Consider the following 19,267-nt stretch of genomic DNA (forward strand, 5'->3'; position numbering starts at 1 on the left):
ACCTCAGGGAGGCATTATGACAGTCCTGGGGCAGGAGACTGTCTTAGAAATCTTGGCAGACGTCATGCATGAGAGTCTCTCCTAGGCCACTATATCCAAAACCCCTGTTGCCCCTCCTGGGCCATATGCAGTGGGAAGTTGGAGGTAAGGGAGGCTCTTTGTTCCAGGTTCTGAAGTCACATGCGGCCCGGGTAAGAAGGAACAGGGATCAGAGTAGATGGTCTGGGAGACCAGAGTCTTTTCCCTGGGGCTGCCGATCACTGAAGGTCTCTAGGTCCATGTTCTTGCCCTGTTCCCAAATTACATCTTCTCCTTTGGCCCCAAGGCCCCTGGGCTTAGCAATCTGGCACCAGCATATTCAAGGTACTGCAAGAGAAGCCCTTGTGGTGCGTGCGCACACACAGCGCTGTGGCCAGAGGCCTTTATAGTCCAGTCCTGCTTGAGGCAGGAAGTGACCGCTGCCTGTGCAGGGGCTCAGGTCCTCCCTCCCAACTGCAGGTCAGACTCAGGAGACGAGCAATTCCCAACTATTTGCCGGGAAGACCCCGAGATACAAGGCTACTTCAGGGAACCCCACTGCTTGGGGGAGCCGGAGTACTTCAGTGGTGAGGAGGACTACGAGGAGGACAGCTCGCCGACCTCCAGCAGGTGAGGGGCTCTGGGGCTCAGGCTGGCATTAGGAGGCCTGGCTGTTGCCTATCTGTTGTGCTCGGCCTGTTTGTGAAGCCCTAGGCCACCTGCAGCCTCACTGGGGACTGCCCTGGGAAGCAAACCAGGAAGGCGGACTCTAGGCCACAGGAGAAGTTTGAGCAGAAGAAACAGAGCCAGAGAGAGGCAGAGTGGGGACTGTTCCTTCAGGCTGTCAACTCATTTCCACCAGGGGCTTGTGAGGCCTTTTAAGAAAGGTCCCGAAAGGAGAGCTGGGCTTGTCTCATGGAGGGCTAGCTCTCTTCCATCTATTCCTTGTCTTCTGAGATGTCTGTTTTTATTTTGTTAATGCTGAGCACTCTGAGTTGGGGGCCCGGTGTACAAGCTGCTCGGCCAGCCCATAGCTTGGGTGGGCTCTTAATGAATAGCATCTGTTTCCCACTCTCATCAAGGGGTCTGTCCTGGAGATGGGGGACAAGAGGTCAGGGTGGCATCTCTCAACAGAGCTGCCTCTCCAGATCCTAAAGAAATAATTTTGAGGTTAAAAGGGACATTTGCTTTAGGGCCCATAGTGAGCAAGCAGGGAAATAAAGGCTACCTACCATCCTTTTTCTGTAAATTGCATTTCACCATGACCAGGCAGCCCATTGAAGTGGACATGGTACTGCCGTGAGGTCTCTCCTGGTGTCTGAGCTGTTAATAATTGTTAGCCTCATATTCTAGGCCAGACATGGCTGGACCCTCACTCACCCTGCCCTCCACCAGTTCCTTCCGTCAGCCTCCCTCAGCACCTGACTTACAGAACCACCGATTCTGACCAAATGGATTCTGACTGTCCTTCTTCAGAGCCACTACACACAGCATGTCCACCACTGAGACACCCTTTCCCAGCTCTGTGGGTCTCATTCCAGCCTCTTGTCAAGGACCTGCTTCAGGGCTTTGCTTCTTATTCCCTGGATGGCATTGAAATGCCCAGCCCACAACTCACAGAACCCACCCTGTGCCCATCTTCTGGCACTGGCCTTTTCCAGCTGCAGCAGCTGTCTCTGTGCATGTGGTGTTTGTTAAGCTCCTAGAGGGCAGGGGCCATGCTTCATGCACCATGGTGTCCCTGGATCCCAGCCCTAGCTGAGGGCAGGGACTCAGGAGAGGGGTTCTCAAGGAGGAAGTGAGCGGGTGATAGGCCAGCTTACAGGAAATCTGCAGTCCACATGGACCTGGGTTGAGGCTGCCCCGGCCAGGGGGAAACTACTGACACTCCATTCACCATAGGCCTGCTGTCCTCAACCTTCCTGTAATAGCCCTTACCACCATCTCCAATCTTCTGTGAAGCTGAGAACTGCCTTGTTCTCAGCTAGTCCACCTGTGCCCAAGGAGGTAGGGAGAGGACTGTAGAGGTGGGTGTGCCTGAGCTAATGGAAGGGGCTTATTACCTAGGAGTTCATGTGCCTCTTACTCTCTCTTTTGGCCTTTCTGACCACCAGGCAAAACTACAGATACTACAACCGATACCCAGGCAGCAACTTGGACTTCGAGCGGCCCCGAGGCTACCATCACCCCCAAGGCTTCTTGGAGGACGATGACTCACCCATTTGCTATGATTCCCGGAGATCTCCAAGGAGACGCCTACTACCTCCCACCCCAACATGTGAGGCCAGATTTTTTGTTTGGGGTGAAGCCACCCAGAGAGCAGTGCGCCTCTCTTCAGGCCCGAGGGTGAGGGGAAAGGTGGTGATGGATGTAGTCCTGCTGTGTCGAGGACCTTTAGTCCTCAAGCCTAGACCCCCTGGCTGGAGATCCTATCAGCTGTCCTGTCTTATCTGTATTCCATGTGTTAAACTACTTCAGTGCTGTTCTGAACTTTCTTTGAGGGCAGAGAAATACATTCTGTGGCCCTAATGGAGAATGTGATAAGGGGCTGCTTATGCACATTTTCATTGCCTTTGAGCCTGGGACCATCCCGAGAGGTGGGCAAGACATACACAGTGGCTGTTGTTAGGCCCAGTGTGGGGCTTGGGTAACTATTCTCAGGGCAGAAGGGATCAGCCTGAGTATTGAGCTAGACCAAGTCCCACGCCTCTGAGTGTGGGTACCTGGGGATTCTTGGTGTCTGTCTCTCCTCAGTCCACACCAGGGTGTCTTCTTTCTCTCCTCTTCTCCCTCACCTCTCTCATCTTGGCCTCTGGTCTGCCAGAGCCATCTGCTCACACAGCAGGGTTTGGCCTTGTTGGTGAACTCTGGGGTAGGGGCTCCCGTCCTAGGGCCAAGGAATCCCATCCTGCTGCGCAGGGGCAGGGGCTGGGTGTTCCCATCTGGTTTTCCTGTGCAGGTGGCATAACTGGCAGTGCCGGGAATCTGGGCCAGCCCCGGTGAGGAGCTCAGGCTGGGGAAGGAAAGGCAGCAGTGGCCCCTGCCGTGGCTCCTGGCCAGGCAGTCCGATTTTGGACATGTGGGCATTTGGATGGTGGTTAAAGAATATCTACTTTTGGTGTTTCTAAGGAGTGACACATATTTTTGAGCAGGACTTTAATCAGTAATCAAAAAATAGCCAAGACATGTTGGCTCCCCGTCTGCCGACTGCACGCACAGTAATGGTTGTGACTGGGTGGCACCTCGGGCTCTCTGTCTCTCCCCAGCAGTCACAGCCCTGCTGGGGAGTGAAGTCAGACCCATTTCCATGGTAGTCCCAACCACACAGAGCATTTCTGGTCTCCATCATTACTGGATACTCACATGCAGGTGAGGCTGGAGGCCCCTTGCCCATACGAGTCCACAGCCCTCCTTGGACCGCCCTTTGGCAGCCATGTGAATGCCTGCCATACACAGATGCCACATTGGGGAAGTGAGGAACCTAAGTGGAGAAGAGCAAGTGTCCTCTTTATTTGTAAGGGCAAATAAATAAATGTATTTCATTTGCTTTTGTTTTTTTAAATACCAGTCTGTCTTGAGGGGCAGAGGGAAGCTGGTTTCTGTTCTTTTTTACCTTTGTACCACCTCCCCTTCAGGCTAGCTATTGTTTTGGACCTTTCTAGTTTCAAACAGGAGAGGACAAGGTATGAAGGTGTGGTTTAAAGGAGAGAGAACTACAAAGAACAGAGAGCTGTTAGAGCTGGTGATTAATATTAGAAGCAGACCTCTTGCTCTCTAGGAATAGATGTTTAAAATGGTCTGTTTCTCTCATGGTAGGAATGTCAGATAAAATACAAGATGCTCAGTTAAATTTCAGCTTCAAATAAACAGCAAACAATCTTTTTAGTACATCTGATTCAATGTTTGGGTCATACTTATACTAAAAAATTATTTGCTCTTGAAATTCAAATTGAACTGAGTGTCTGCTATATTTAGTTGTTAAATCTGGCAGCTCTGTGGCTCATGAGGATCTATGCAGGCTTTAGCAACCCTCTGCCACCTGCAAGTCGTAGGACTTGTGCTGTTGCCTGCCTTGGGTCTGTCACTGTTAACTTGGTCGCACTTAGCTGCTTGTAGGTTCAGACCTTGGGCAGGGAGCATGGAACTCCTCAGCCCGTGTTCTCAGCTTCAGTAGGACAACTTCCTCCAGCAGAGATGGTTGTGACCAACAAGATGATGGGTGTACGTGGACCCATTTTTGAAACTAAAAGGCACTATCTGAAATAAAGGAGTGGTGGTTTCCTTTCCTGGCTCTGAGCCTCGACCCCTGCCATTTGATGCTAGGAGAATCCTAGAAGTTATGCTGCCAAGGGAGGCCTGTCCTCCTTAGAACACCATTAAATTTTACCCCTGCGTGGTGCAGGGAGGGTAGGCTGTCTGATGAGGACAGCAGCCACAGACTCAACTCCAGGAGGCCCCCGCATGTCCCATAGTGTGCATTGGGCCTGCGAGACCAGGAGTGTCATCTGTCTTGTTCCTCCTGGTCATGCGGTGGCCAGCCTGCCCTTCAAGCACGTTGGGAGCAGGGCCCTCAGAGAACCAATTCCTGCAGATTTGTGAGCAGTCCCAGCATACCCGGGAGGCCTCCCCAGGATGGTGTCTGCAGGGGTGTGGTGTTGGAAGCATGCCCTGCCAGCTTAGAACAGAGGTCCGGAAAGGAGCTGCTCAGATGACTTTGCTGCTCACTCACCGTCTTGCAAACTATCAGTAGGGCTCCTGAAACACCTCCTCTTTCCCAGGGAGGTGTTTCCGGTGGGGGGCTTCTGGCCTGTACTAGGGGGCCCTGAATCCTGATGACTCTCCTGTACCTGATGCCCTAGAAGCCACAGGCTCTGGATATCTTGCCATCGCTCACCCTGGCTGTTAACAGGACAACCACATTCTTTACAGTTAGAGGCGTTCCCTTTTTGTTCTGTCTTCAGTGCTAGAGAAGCGGGGTCTTTCCCAGCAAAAGAATTTTCTTATTACCTGGTTCAGCTGATAGGGGAAGTGGCAAGTCACTCCCTTTAAGGCAGGGGTGTAAACACAGGAGCACCCATGAGCTGCCTCGGGCCCCAGAGGACCCAGATGTCTGGAAGGTGAGATCGGGGCAGTCAGCAGTGTTTATGGAATTCTGGAATGAGACTGTGTTCCCCACAATGTGTAGGGCAGGGGCTTCAGGTCAGAGCACCTGCCCTCGGGCTGCCTTCACTCCTGCCCCTGAGAACAGGCATGGCATTTATAAGAAATCTGCTTGCACTTTGTAAAACCATCGCTCACTTGGGCTTCTTCCTCATCCCCTCTCCAAAAGTTCTGAGGCTTCACTACCTAATGTTGTTTCTTGGATGTATTAGGTTTCCTCCTGGGCTCCCCACTGAGTGTTCCATGGGCAATGTGACTTCCAGAGCCCTGGGTTCCTACCAGAGAACTCCTTTCACAGCTGCTTATGTGCTTTGCCTTCTCAGCCCACCGAAGATCCTCCTTCAACTTTGAGTGCCTGCGCCGGCAGAGCAGCCAGGAGGAGGTCCCAATGTCCCCTGCCTTCTCTCACCGCACCGCCCTGCCTCTGCACCTGATGCAGCAACAGGTGAGCTGGCCCACCTGGCCTTGCTCCCACGGCCCGATGGGCACCCTGGGTGGGACCCACCCCCACCCTCAGGACATTGCCTTCCCCTTGTCTGCCAGCAGCAGGGGGAAGGAGAGAACCTTCACATACACTGGGGTTCAATTGTGTGACAACCTTGCAGACACTATCATGAACCTTATTGTGTGGTTGAGCGAACATCAGAGACGGTAGGTAAGTGACCAGGTTGGCATTTGAATCCAAGGCTGCCATCTGTCCACAGTAGTGAAGACCGGGCCTGGCACAATTCACGGCCCAGGGAGTGGTGGCCACTAGACTGACCCTGAGCAAGCAGCACTGCTCTTCATTTGCTCTGAGAGGTTGTTCCTTCACTTACGGAGCCCTGTGTGGGCAGGGCCCTGTGGTCTCCAGGGCAGGTGAGCCCCGACTCTGCCTGCAAGGGGCATGTGGTGCAGAGAGAAGGACCTGTCCACACTGAAGGTGGCTAGGCAGGAAGGCACGGGCCAGAGCCTGCTCACCAAGGCTTTGCCTCAAGGACAAGGATTCTCTCTGCCCGAAAAGAGTACATCAGAGGTGCTGTCAGCCTGTGTGTGTCAGGAAGGGTGGGGGGAAGGGGAGAGCAGCCCCGTGAGGTGTGCACCCAGTCTGTAATGGGTGGAGCCAGCTCTCCCGGGCACTTTCCTGCCTCAAGAGCCCTGGTCACATAAACAGTAGCTGCCATTTCCAATGTTCTATTTGAGTCTCTCTGCCAGCTCTTTATGTGCATTTTGATTTGTGTCCTGCCTTGTTGAGGAAGAAGGACAAGTCCTGGGAAGGCCCAGGTCATCAAATGCCATGAGCCAAGTAGGCGTGGAAATCTCCCAGGGCATGTGCATGAAAATGCCCTCCCTCTGCTGCCCCTGGCAGGGCCCAGGTCCTGTGTGCACTGCCTCCCCTGTGGAGCTCACAGAGTGGGCTCCAGGGTCCCCCTGTGCAGAGCAGGATGCAGAGGCAGATGTGCTGGGGTGTCACCAGAGGTGGGAGAGCAAGGCCGGTACCTGGTGCCTCAGAGCAGGCACAGGCCGGCCATTTGGTACATTGCACTAGAGAACAGCTATGTTTCCCTGTGGGTGCTGGGACCCATTAGTTTGCCCTGAATATACTCCGTATTTAAACCACAGGGAGCATATTCATACACCCAACTGGTAGGTCTTCTCTGATGCCTCATTGTTCTGAAGTGATTTCATTCATTAGCAATTGATTTCTACTTGGGAACAGCCACAGAAAATGCATATGGATTTGGGGGGAAAGAAAATACAGTCTGCCAGAAAGCCAGATTTTTACTGCCAACTCAATGTACTCAGTGTGTTTTCATAGTCCTTCTTAAGGCTGCCCCTACAAAACAGGGCCCCCGGCTGGGTCCCCTGTGAGGACGCCTGAGGCTTAGACCTCACAGGACTTCTGGTCTCCCCACTCCCCCTTTCTCCTCAGGTCATGGCAGTTGCAGGCCTCGATTCAAGTAAAGCCCAGAAATACTCGCCGAGCCACTCAACCCGGTCATGGGCCACCCCCCCAGCGACCCCTCCGTACCAGGACTGGACACCGTGCTATACCCCCCTGATCCAGGTGGAGCAGTCAGAGGCCCTGGACCAGGTCAACGGCAGCCTGCCGTCCCTGCACCGCAGCTCGTGGTACACAGACGAGCCCAGCATCTCCTATCGGACTTTCACACCAGCCAGCCTGACCGTCCCCAGCAGCTTCCACAACAAAAACAGCGACAAGCAGAGGAGTGCAGACAGCTTGGTGGAGGCAGTGAGTATGGCAGGCTGCAGGCACAGCAGGGGTGGCGGAAGGAGAACCGCACAGAGCAGGAGCAGGCAGTGGCTCTGAAGGTGGGAGGGGTCCGGAGCCAGGCTCCTTGGTTTCTAATCTGGACACCACCCACTTCTTAGATGCAAGGATGGTACTGACAACATGAGTATAAAACCAGCACCACTGCTGAACCTCATAAAGTAGCCATTCTCAGGATTATGTGTGCTATTCCTGCAACTATTACCAGTTGATACTAAAAGATTCATCCCCAGCAGTTTCATCCTTGTGGGACTATGTACGAGTATATAGTTTTTGAGCATCATGACATTTCAAAGCCAAAGCCATTTACATGGACGTTTAGTTACCATGTACGAGATCTAGTGAACATGACTGGCTGAGCCCTGCCCAGAAGCACATCATACAATTAGTGCTTGAGGTGGGTTTTCTGTCACTATAACTCATTCATGCCATTGATCCTCTTACCTGTGCAGGTCCTGATATCCGAAGGCTTAGGACGGTATGCAAGGGACCCCAAATTCGTGTCAGCAACAAAACACGAAATTGCCGATGCCTGTGACCTAACCATTGACGAGATGGAGAGTGCAGCCAGCAACCTGCTTAATGGGACCATGCATCCCCGGGCTAACGGGGACCTGGGCCCCATCTCAAGCCGGCAGGACTATGAGCTCCAGGACTTCGGGCCAGGCTACAGTGACGAAGAGCCAGACCCTGGGAGAGAGGAGGAGGACCTGGCGGATGAAATGATTTGCATCACCACCCTGTAGCCTCCAGGGAGGGGCAGACTGGCTCTGCCCTCTGGTGGGGCGCTAGAGGGCCAGGGAAAAAGTGCCTCGTAGTTAGGAAAGTTTAGGCACTAGTGTGAATCCATATTCAATTAGACTTTTGTACAAGTGATGTGATGCCTCAAGGAAGCCATAAACCTGGTAGGGCACAGCTGTGTGTGTGTGCAGAGCCTCGGCTGTGGGAAGCAGCAGGTCCGGCCTGCTCATGGAGGACAGGTGCTGGATGAGCCCTGCCCTCTCATTCAGAGCCCATCCAGGGCACTCAGCCGTGGCCCCTGCCCCCAGGCACGGTGGGGAAGGTTAAAGGTGATGGCGATCACCATACCTGTGTCATTACCTCAGCCATCGGTCTAGCATATCAGACATTCACTGGGCCCAGCATATCCATTTTTAAACCCTTCCCCTTGGAATACACTGCTTCCTGATCCCCGTTCCGAAGTACATCAGGACCTGCCTACCAGCCATCACCCTGAGAGGGATGTGGGACCTAGTAAGCAAGGTTCTCTGTTATGTGACACCAGTTTACATGAGAGCATCACTCAGATGGTCGCTTTCTGACTGTCAGGCTAAGAGCAACTGTAAACTGGAATAATAATTCACTCACAACCAGGTCAACTTAGATACGCTAGTTTGTTTAAAAATTATAGATTTACTGTACATGACTTGTAATATATTATAATTTGTATTTGTAAAGAGATGGTCTATATTTTGTAATTATTGTACCGTATTTGAACTGCAGCAATATCCATGGGTCCTAATAATTGTAGTTCCCCACTGAAATCTAGGAATTATTGGTATTTTTACTCAGACTAAACAGAAGTAGAAAAAATAGAACCAATTCTCATTTATTCAGTGAAAATCTTTTGGGGTTAAAATTTTAAGTTCAAAAGAACTTGACACTGCAGAGATTTTTCTAAAATATTTTGAGTCGCTATGAGTGTATCTTTACACAAGATGCACCAGGACAACTACCTGCAGTTTCCCTTGGGCAAGAGCGCTGTGATTCGGTAGTGTACCTTCTGCTCCACCATGGGTTGCAGCTGTCTTGTTTTACCTTAACCCACTCCCCCACAAGGTCATGACAGGCTGGGTCAAGCTGCTTACTCTGACCCTGTGGCATTCACAGTGGTGGGTGTTCGCACCTGCCCCCACAGGACATTTTTGCAGGTGAATGAAGTCCCTCTGCTCATGTCCCCTGGGAATGACATAAGGAATGCTGGGGAAGCGGGGGTGGAGGGGGCAGAGGGACATGACCATCTACAAAAGTAGAAGGTCGGCGTCTGGACAAATTGTATTGTTGCCTTTTTACAAAACACTGCTGTACTGTGTGTTCTGAGGGCTTTTATATGCAACTGAATGAGGGCTGAAGTTTCCACTAGAATGCACTCCCACTCTGATCGTCCTTCCTGCGGAAAACCCACTTTTGGATCGTTAGACCCGTCAAGGCTTCCTTTTCTGTTCACAGAATTATGCCGACTTTGTCCAGATACCTTGGCAGGGACTCTCTGCAGTCAAAAACAGGTAGCAATTTTTGGTTCAAAATTTTTAAATATTACATAGACAACCTGTTCATGGTTTTTTTGTAAATAACAATACTTTGTTATGAAGACCTTACAAACCTCTTCTTAAGATATTCTTACTCCAGGTCCAGGCAAAAACTCTTCAAGGTTTGTAAATGACTATTTCCTGACGTAAGTTCTTTTCTATTAAAATGTAAAATGTTCTTCAGAATAAAGCTGTGTAATAATTTTATTGTATTTGGGCGCTCTCCTTGCAAAGTGTTGGCATTTGCCAGTGAGAGCCTTGGAAGGGGCAGGCACTCTGTGAGGGTAGTTCTGTAATTGTGTAGATTTTTTCTTATTCTCGTGGCTCCTTCAATGCCTATGGCAACTTAATACCAGCTGCAGAGAGCACTGTTTCTCCTAAAGGGCTAAACCACTGTTACCATCACCTCGGACTCTGTTTCTCTTTTAGGTATTGGTCTTACTGTGTGGTTTAACATCACCTACCCAACATGACTACCAGGACTGACTTTTCTGGGATAGGCAATGATGCTGTTCTCCAGTCAGTACTTAAAAACTGGCATTTTTATAGGCTGCACCACTCCTAATATCTGTCTGCTTTAAGCCTGGTTCAACCTATCATCTAACATTAAATTTTTCTTTGTAAGAAAAATGTGAAGTTGTAGAGCATGGTTTCTTTCTTGGTTTTAGGAAAGTGTGATGTTTAAATGTCTTTCCTTTTGGTTCCCCTTCCACTCCCTAAAAAATGTCATTTTGTGGTGCCTCCAGGAACAGTACATTTAGTTTCTTTGTTTTTCATATCACAAAATGGAAATGGCAGCTGATTTAACTCTCAATGAACAAGATTCCCTCATTAATAACTGTCTCTGTGGTTTCCATCCAGACTTGGCCCGGCGGCGCTTCCCAGCTCCATTCCGAGGTGTCTCGGAATCTGTCCAAGGCCAGGAAGGGTGGGCTGCCAGGGCCCCGGGAGCACCTCAGTGCACAGTGGATCTAGCCTATTGGACGAGCCCTCTTTACTGCTGACCCCACGCATGTGAAAGAAAACAGGGCAGTTTATTTCATGGGTTTTTTTCCCCACAGGTTATACCATGGTCGAAAGTGCCTTTTCCAATTGTCTGTTTTTCTACAAAGGTTTTTATTTTTATATGGGCAATCAATTTGTTCTAAAAATGGTTAGCAATAGAGGTATCATCACGCAACAGCTCTGGTCCGGTATCAGACTGCCCCAACTCAACAGTCTCCACTTTCACTTGTGGAAAATTTTTTTCTCTAAAATGATATTCCTTGTCTATTGGAAACATTAAAGGACAGGTGAGAATGAGGAGCAGGCTGGGGCCCTTGCTTCCAACACAGGAACAAGTTGAGCATGGTCTTGAGGACGATGACAGGGGACAATGTGAGAAAACTGCCTGGGTCTCAACACAGGGCCAGTGGAGAGGTTTTTTTTTTTTCATGATTTTTGAGAGAAACGATCTAGGTATCAGATCTGAAAAGTGGAATCAGTGGAAATATGAAATGACCTTTGAGTGGAAGAATGTGGTTTGGCTGGAAAGAAGAGTCCATTTGAATTTATGGAAATGATTCTTGCTGCCTGCACTGGAAACAGAAAGGATGTAGTTACGGTGCCCAAGTTCCTTCTTCCAGGACCCTCCATTTCCTGGGGATGCAGCTCCTACACCTGAGGGTTCTGTCCCTTGTTCTTTTGGGAAGACCCTTCTGCTGGTGCTACATCGGCCTAAACACAGGCCTCTACAGAGGGGTCAGTGCTCCTCAGAGCCTGATCACGGGGCACGTTCACAGCTTCCTGTTATGCTTTTTAAACCACTTTTCATAAAGTAGATTCTTTCATGTTTTAGGGACTGCAGGCTCTTGCTCAGGGGTTTCAATGACAGTCCAGCTCCTCAAGAAGCTGAGTGCTGGCCCCGTCTCTGTGTGGGCAGCCTAACTGTGGGTCCTCAGGCCCCAACTCCAGCAGGCCCTGTTCTTCTCTGGCTTCCTCAGACAACAGCCCTCTCTTTCCGAGGTGGGAGGGTCCCTCGTGGCAGGGGGACTTGCACACAGCCCAGTGGTTGTGATGTGGGCCACCGCCCACTCTGCCCAGACAGCCATGGCACTGAGCTGTTGGGCCCAAGGGCGGGCGCTGCTTCAAGTCAGAACATTCTGTCCTGGGTCCGAACCCTGACAGCGGTCTCCCACCCTGACTTCTGTGGGTTCTGGATACGTGACACTTCCAGTCTTCTCCTTTGAAACACTTCTGTGTGTGGCTACACTGGACAAGGCCCTGTGAGCAAGGGTGGGAAAGGGGCCAGCGGGGAAGTGGGCTGCACAGGGATGTGTTATGTTGCTTAACTTACAATACAGCCACAGTATCAAACCAGCCACTGTCTTGGAGGCTGAGCCCACCACAGAACATAGAGACGGCAGAATGGAAGGGCCATGTCACCTGCCATACCTGCACCAGAGAAGGTCGGTTTAGTCACAGTCACCTGGGACCCCCCCCACACACACACACGCACACACCCCTGATGTGTTACTTCTCAGCTGTGGGAACTGTGGGGCTGGCACCCGCACTCCCCCACTGCTCCCTGGCCCCTGCAGATGGCTCTGAGACCCAGTAGTGATGGCTGTGGACCACAGCAGTGGCACCTCTCTAGGAAAATAAGTCTCTTGGCAGATTTAGAATTTCCCTTCTTGACCCTTTCTTGGATAAGAAAACTAAGCAGGATACAGCTAAGATTTAAAGGAAGAAGAGGTGATCATTTTCTTCTTCCTGCCTTTCTGAAAGGTGTTTCTCGGAAACAAGTTACAGCTGTCAGGCCTCCAAGCTCCCTCAGTCCACTCCGATCCTGGGAGAAGCCTGGGATGCCCCATTTCTCTTCCCCCTTTATTCTGGGCCCAGCACGGCAGGTTTCCATATAGCAGTTCTTTTGTTCCCTGCCATAAGATGGTGGCTTTGAATAGCTTAAAAAAATCAATCCAAAATGTGTTTTGTTTTCATTACCTTGTAAGAACCATCTGGATAAGGCATCTCCATTCAAAAATAAATGACTTAATTACATTATTGAATTATAAGGAGTTTAAAGGTCAAAGAACTGTTTTAAATGCTACTTGTATGTGGTTTTCCCCCTTCCTCACCCCCCCAACTCAAATCTTTGACAATCTTTCTCTGTTGCATTTCTACAGGCTCAGGCAGCATAGTTTTACTTGACTGCCTTCTGTGTTGGTCTCGGCTCCATCCTGGTCTGTTCCCATGGACATCTGCAGAATAAAAATTAGCCAGCCTTGTTCGGTGCTGGGTTGTTTCCCTGGGGGGAGGGGGAAGTGTTTTCTTGGGCTGGCTGCTTTGGTGTGGAGCAGTGATCTGGTACGTGAGGTTTGCTCTGGGTTCCAGGCTTCCTTTTAAAATGGGAAATTGTGAAATCTGTAGTCATGAAGAGCCCTTCCAGACCCTTCTCTCCTGGAACAAGGTCCAGAAATCTTCTCCTCAGGCTGATGGTGTTCAGCATAAACCAGAGCATCAGGCAAGTGGGCCACAGGCCACTCAGAGTGCCCCAGTGAGCACCAGCTCCTGCCATACTCGGGGGGTGAGGTCAGGAAGTGCAGGAGAGGAGAGGCCTGTGTGTTGTTGCAGACAGCTCCCCCTCTGAACCAGGAGACGCCAGAGGCTTAGGCACACATCCCGGCTGTGTTCCTTAACTATAGCGTGACTCGTGGCCTTAGCTACAGCTTGCAGCCTGAGGTGGAGGATCCCCCCTTAAAGAAGGCAGCACCCAGCCTCTGTGCATAGCACCTTGCTCTTTGAGGAGCTTGCCTTCAGAGGGCGGTCTGGGAGAGAACCTCTTTCTTCCAGTCCAGCCAGGACAAGGAGGGCATCAGCACTCTGAGTTGCAGAGCACTGTGGCATAATACAAGGCCCTGGTAGGAGTTAACCATCTTCCACTGGCCTTGCTTTCCCCAAAGGGCCCATAGGAAAATTTTGAGGGAAAAGGAACCTGACACCAACCAGTACTGATCTCATTTTTTAAGAAATTACCCAAGTCTCTGCCACTGAATCCTGAACTTGTAGGTAGTTTCAGGAAAGGGCATTTGGACAAGGGCTGTGCTGGCCCTCTGGGCTCGTCAGGGGGCTTCTCAGGTGGTGACTGCCTCAACGCTGGGTGGCCAGGGTCCCGGGTTTATACACAGGGACATCCTTGTCCCAGAGTGCAGGCCGCCCCCTAATGATGTCGGCTGCTTTCTCTGCGATCATGATTGTGGGGGCGTTCAGGTTGCCGCTGACCACGCTTGGCATGATGGAGGCATCGACCACCCTGAGGTTTTCCACCCCAATCACCCTGGTCTGTGGATCCACCACGGCAGCGGGATCGGAGGGCTGGCCCATCTTACAGGTACACGAGGGGTGGTAAGCGCTGTCGGCCTTCGCCCGCACAAAGGCATCTATCTCTTTATCTGACTGCACGTGGCTTCCTGGCTGGAGTTCTTTCCCCCGGAACAGTGCCAGGGCTTCCTGTGCAAAAATTTCTCTGGTCAGCTTCACACATCTACGGAAGTCATTAATATCGGTTTCTGTTGAACAGAAGAAACAGGTGAGGCTCCTCTTACCATACTGGCCTTGCTGGAAGATTCTGGGCATGGAGAGGCTCATGAGCTGCCTGAGGGGAAACAGTTCAGGACACAGAGGTCCAAGCCACCAGGCTGCTTGTCGCCTACCCATGGGTGGTTACACTGAAAACAAGGAGAGTCCCGTGAAGCCCAAACAGGTCATTCTAGATGGACACAACTTGCCTCAGAGGCCCCAGGTTTAAATCAGGGATCTGAATTTTCTTCTCTGTAAATTAGGAATAAGAATACATGCCTTGCCTCCGCCACAGTGTGGCTGTGAGGGCCTGGCAAGTTTTTACTGGGCAAAACCTGCCTCATGGGGAGTGCTCGCTTCTGAGGCATGCATAGAAGCAGCCTCAGAAATATAGTTTGCTTTTAAAGGATGCACACAGTAACAGCAGGAAAAATGTGCACAGCCAGGTTGCCTTGAACCTCCTGGTCAATTGTTTGAAAACTGCAAATCTCCCCTACTGTGTAAAGTGATGCCCCAGTGTGACTCCAAGTGACGCAGGGCACCACAGAGCAGCCTGTGCTTTTCACAGCCTAGAATGATGGGGCAGAGGGAGGACAGGGAGTGACTGTATCTCAGCTAATGTGGCTCAGGGACAAATATGAACCTGTAAAGGCAGTCATTTCATCAGTGCCCCAGCAGGCCCAGGCCTGGGGGATACAAGGGTGGCTGGTGAATTACCTGTGGACAAGTAGTTGGGCTGCAGCATGGGGTGGTCCTGGGGGTTGGCACTTCTCAGTTTGAGCCAGCCCACACTCGTGCCCCGCATGGTCCCCACATGCACCTAGATGAATCCAGAGGGAGCAGTCACTTCCATCAACCCCCCAACTCAGGTTAGAGAGGTCCCAGGTTTCCTGTGGATGGGACTCTATATCCAAAATCAATTAAAAGCAGATAAATTTTAGCATTTGCCTGCATCTTACCACCCCCACCCTCCACAGTGTTTAAAAACCACCTCGGTGAATCACTCCAGCCTCTACACCTCATTGTCCAAAACTTTCAGAGCTGACACTCCCTGGGCAGAGTTGGTGCGAGTGGTCCATTGCCAGGACTCAGTACCTAGAGTATCTACTCTGAGCTGGGTATGGCCTCCCCTTTCCGTGCAGCATGCAGACTGCCTGCCCAGCTCAGGTACTCTGAGCAGCTGTTGGGTGGGGCACTGCCACAATGGGGAGATGAGAAAATCTGTGCACCTGGTAAGCCTCCTGCTGGGTGGGGACACGCCCGTGGTCAATCACTTGGGATGGCAGGAAGTGGAACTGGATGTCTGGGTGGGGTACCCCAGGCTGGCTCCGGATGAACCCACCTGTTTCCAGGTGGGCTGTGGCTCCATCCCCTGAGGATTGGAAGAGGAGAAAGGCAAGGTGTGGCAGATGGGCTGGCCTCATCCAGCAACACCGCTTTCAATTTCAGCTACATGTCCAGAGTCTTGAACTTTGCCTCTCTTCTGACTGCACTGCTGACACTGGACTGTGAGGCCTGATGTCCCACAGGCATCCCTAACCTGGCCCAGCCTGTCCTCCTCGTGAGTCTCCGGCCCCTGCCACACCCCCGAGACCTTTCCTTTCACACAAGGATATAGGCAGAAACTCGATCTGTTTCTGAGAAACAACTCTCTTCCTCATCACCCATACAGCACATCAGAAAATCTTACCATCCGTTCCAAAAATGGCTTGAATCCATCTACTTGGCATTGACACCCACACCCAAGCCTGGATCACCTCTTAACTGGTGGCTCTGGTGATCTCCTTACTGGAGCCCAGGCCTCCCTCAGTGCCTCCTGCAGCCCACTCTTCACACACAGCCTCAAGATCAAGCCCTCTCCCCTTCAACCCCTGCCACTGCTTCCTCCTCCATGTGCTGCCCACTCCCTGGCCCAGCAGTTGTGTCTAGTCCAGGGGCCTTTGCACACATTCTTCCCACTTTTCAGACCCTGCTTTCATAAAGCACTATGCTCTAGTTCAATCAACAACCTGATCTTTCTTTCACTGTACTTAAAAGTTAGCATGTTTACCTGGTTCTTTCCATTGTCCCCATTATAGTGTAAATGGCTTGAGGATACCTGCCCTTCTGGTACTTCTCACCCTCTAGCCCTCAGTGCAAAGTAGGCGTGCAAGAAATATATGCTGAGTGAATGAGTAGGATTTCAAAGCAGCATTTCCTGGCCAAACTCACTGGGACTCAGAAAACAAGTGGAAAATGCTAAGAAATGGATACTGATTATACAGTCCAGCACCACGAGCCTTTCTCCTGGCTCCTTAGACATCTCCTGGTGTCCAGCACAAGGCCATCCCCACCTATCTGCAAGGAAGAACAACATCTGGCCTGTGAGGAGTCTCCCCTGGGTCAGGCCCTGAGCTATGGCGTCTGGTCCTCACAACAGCCCAAGAAGTGGGAACTCTACCCCATTTTGCAGATGAGAAAGCTGAGGCTCCAAGAGCTGAGGTACATGGCAGAGCTCAGCTTCAAACTAGCAATGTGGGGCCAGAGCCCTTGCTTGGCACCTCAGGAAGGAGGCTGAGCTATCCACAGACCGTCTCTGCCAAGGTCAGGGATGAGCACACCCACCTGTGAACTTCCAGAGCCACTCCAGACCAATCCGGACCTTCCTCAAGGGCTTCTGTGCTGTGTGGAGGGTGATGGGACGGGTGCAGGCCTGCTGGATGTATATCTCCAGGTGGTCTTGTAGGTTCTGGCCAACTCCTAAAATAGGAGAGAGACATAAGGAAAAACGGGGGCTTAGCTGACCTCTCAACATCCCCCTAGTTTTAAAAACTTCTCCCCTAACTACTCATCTGCCAAGCTCAGTCCCCAGGTCACAGCTTGGAGGTCACTCCCAGGGACACCCTTCTGTACTCCCCACCAAGTCTAGCCCTCTCACAAGTTGCCAAAGCCATCTGCCCTTGTCACTCCCAGGGAAGTACCTGTGACCTTCCAGGTGCCTTCCTGCCAAGCAGTAGCTCCATGAGGGCAGGGCCCACGTGTGTAGCAGATACTGCTCAGTAAGCTGTCACTGAATGGCTGACAGCCCCACCCTCACCCCTGGCCTGGGGAAGTGGGGATACAGCTCCCATCATGCTATGCAGACCCTGCCTAAGCTCATCCAAGCTTGAGGGATGCTGGCCAGTCACTCATGCACCAGCACTTTTGCAGACCTCTTATGATGAACGCTTATTGCAAAAAGGCCCAAACCTCTGGGAGTGTGGGTTATGAGAGACAGCAAAAGGGACAGGCCCAAGGGCAACAAAGACAGATTATAAAATAAATTTCAGGCCTGGAGACTGTCTTAACATGAAAAAACATACTTAGGAGCTCTGCATTGGCATCTTTAACTAAGAGGAACTGGTGAGTCCTGAGGATGGAAAACACAGGCCTGGACCCCTCTCACCACACAGCTGCCCTGTGACCTGCTGAGGCCTGGCCCAGTGGACTTTACACATGCTCCCTGATGGGCAGACGTCACCTCTCAGTGGGTGGGGATGGCCAGGGGAGGGGGGAAAACATAACAAAGACTTGGGGGCCCTGGTGAAGTGTCCTGTGAGGCATAAGGAGCCTTCAGGCTCATGAGAGAAATGTGACAGTGCTGAGGAGCACCAACTCCTGTCCCCTCCGAGCTAATAAAATACAATAAACCCTTTTTATGTAGCAGAGACACCCTCTGGGAGCAATGGAGAAGGGAACTCACCCGGAAGGTGGCACACCAAGGGGATGCCCAGTTTCTTGAGGTCATCGGCATTGCCGATGCCTGAGAGCATGAGCAGCTGTGGTGAGTTGATGGCACCTCCACTCAGAATCACCTCCTCGCTGGCATAAGCCTGGAAGAGGCAGGGGGCCGAGCAGGTCACTCTTCCCTTCCCCAGCAAGCAGGCAGGCAGAGCCCTGAGAATGTGGCCTGGGCATGACATACCCAAGTGGGAAGAGGATGCTTAGGGTGCTGTGTGAGAGCTACTCACACATTCAGCTATGGCATGCAATCATAAATGAAGCATGGTTCATACTCTGAAATATTCTGCAACAGCTAGCTAGTAGTGATGGTCTTAAAAGCAGGACTGTGGAATTTAAATGAGAAACCACACTCAAATGAGTGGTTTCAATAACGCAAGCAGTGACCAGACCTTCAAGTGGGACGCCGAACAATCCTGATGCACTAAGAGGGAACAGCACAGTGCAGAAGTATGGAGTATGATCACAGTAACACGTACCAACTTCTGAAAAGGTGTGGAAGGTACTGGGGGTAGCTCTGAGGTGGGGAGTGGCAGACAGAGGCTCCCAGGGCACAACAGGCTCATTGCAGGTAGCTAGACTGGGGGTTTCCTCACCTCTTCAGGCCATTGCCACCAGCTGCTCACTCCTCATCACAGTGCTGGTGGAGACACAAACATGACTACTGTCCATTCCCTTCCTGCCGTCTGAGCTGCCCAGGCCCGGGGGTAATCGGCTCACCCTGTGGCTCTGGCCATTCTTGACGTACTCCACACCCACTGCGCAGGTGCCCTCAAACAGCACCCTGTTCACAAGCGTCCGGGTCTCGGCTGTGAGGTTGGGGCGGCTCAGTGCCGGGTGCAGGTACGCGCAGGCTGTGCTCCAGCGCTGGCCTGCAGACAGAGCAAGGATTTCAGGTGCCCCTGCCCTTCCCCTGGCCCCTGCACACCCTGCACCAGCTCATCCAAAAAGGGAGTTTGTCCTTCCCTTGATGGTACCAGTTCTGCATTCCAAGTAAGGCTGAGACCAAAAGATCCTGTACAACTGAAATCCACATCTACTTGGGGCCCCTGGCATGTTCTGTGCCTCAGTTTCCCCATCTGAAAGTGTCGAGAACTTTGAATCCTTTGGCCAGAGAGCTGACTCGCCATTATCCATATCCTGAGGGGTCAGCGACCCAGAGAACGCCCGAGGTGTCACCATCCCCACATCA

General features: G+C 51.7%; 2 protein-coding genes across 10 annotated transcripts in view; one reads left to right on the forward strand and one right to left on the reverse strand.

Annotated features, from left to right (window-relative positions):
- CACNA1D (calcium voltage-gated channel subunit alpha1 D) overlaps positions 1 to 11,298 on the forward strand; it is a 325,060-nt gene extending 313,762 nt beyond the window's left edge. For 4 of the 6 annotated variants that reach the window (XM_045832502.1, XM_045832505.1, XM_045832503.1 and 1 more), the window contains 5 exons: positions 499 to 648; positions 2,133 to 2,296; positions 5,502 to 5,623; positions 7,091 to 7,411; positions 7,903 to 11,298. In XM_045832502.1, the coding sequence (XP_045688458.1) occupies positions 499 to 648; positions 2,133 to 2,296; positions 5,502 to 5,623; positions 7,091 to 7,411; positions 7,903 to 8,196 (1,051 nt within the window). In that variant the 3' untranslated portion in view covers positions 8,197 to 11,298. Of the gene's footprint in view, positions 1 to 498; positions 649 to 2,132; positions 2,297 to 5,501; positions 5,624 to 7,090; positions 7,412 to 7,902 lie in introns of those variants that run through there. The other 2 variants (XM_045832506.1, XM_045832507.1) reach the window with 2 other exon arrangements.
- Positions 10,773 to 19,267, reverse strand: part of CHDH (choline dehydrogenase) — a 38,222-nt gene continuing 29,727 nt past the window's right edge. For all 4 annotated transcript variants that reach the window (XM_045832511.1, XM_045832510.1, XM_045832512.1 and 1 more), the window contains 6 exons: positions 18,796 to 18,947; positions 18,038 to 18,167; positions 16,921 to 17,055; positions 15,546 to 15,688; positions 15,034 to 15,136; positions 10,773 to 14,306 (listed from right to left, as the gene is read on the reverse strand). In XM_045832511.1, the coding sequence (XP_045688467.1) occupies positions 13,888 to 14,306; positions 15,034 to 15,136; positions 15,546 to 15,688; positions 16,921 to 17,055; positions 18,038 to 18,167; positions 18,796 to 18,947 (1,082 nt within the window). In that variant the 3' untranslated portion in view covers positions 10,773 to 13,887. The remainder of the gene's footprint in view (positions 14,307 to 15,033; positions 15,137 to 15,545; positions 15,689 to 16,920; positions 17,056 to 18,037; positions 18,168 to 18,795; positions 18,948 to 19,267) is intronic.

The sequence above is a fragment of the Phyllostomus hastatus genome, unplaced genomic scaffold (genome assembly GCF_019186645.2).
Source record: "Phyllostomus hastatus isolate PE091 unplaced genomic scaffold, TTU_PhHast_1.1 phas_contig_16, whole genome shotgun sequence".
NCBI lineage: Eukaryota > Metazoa > Chordata > Mammalia > Chiroptera > Phyllostomidae > Phyllostomus > Phyllostomus hastatus.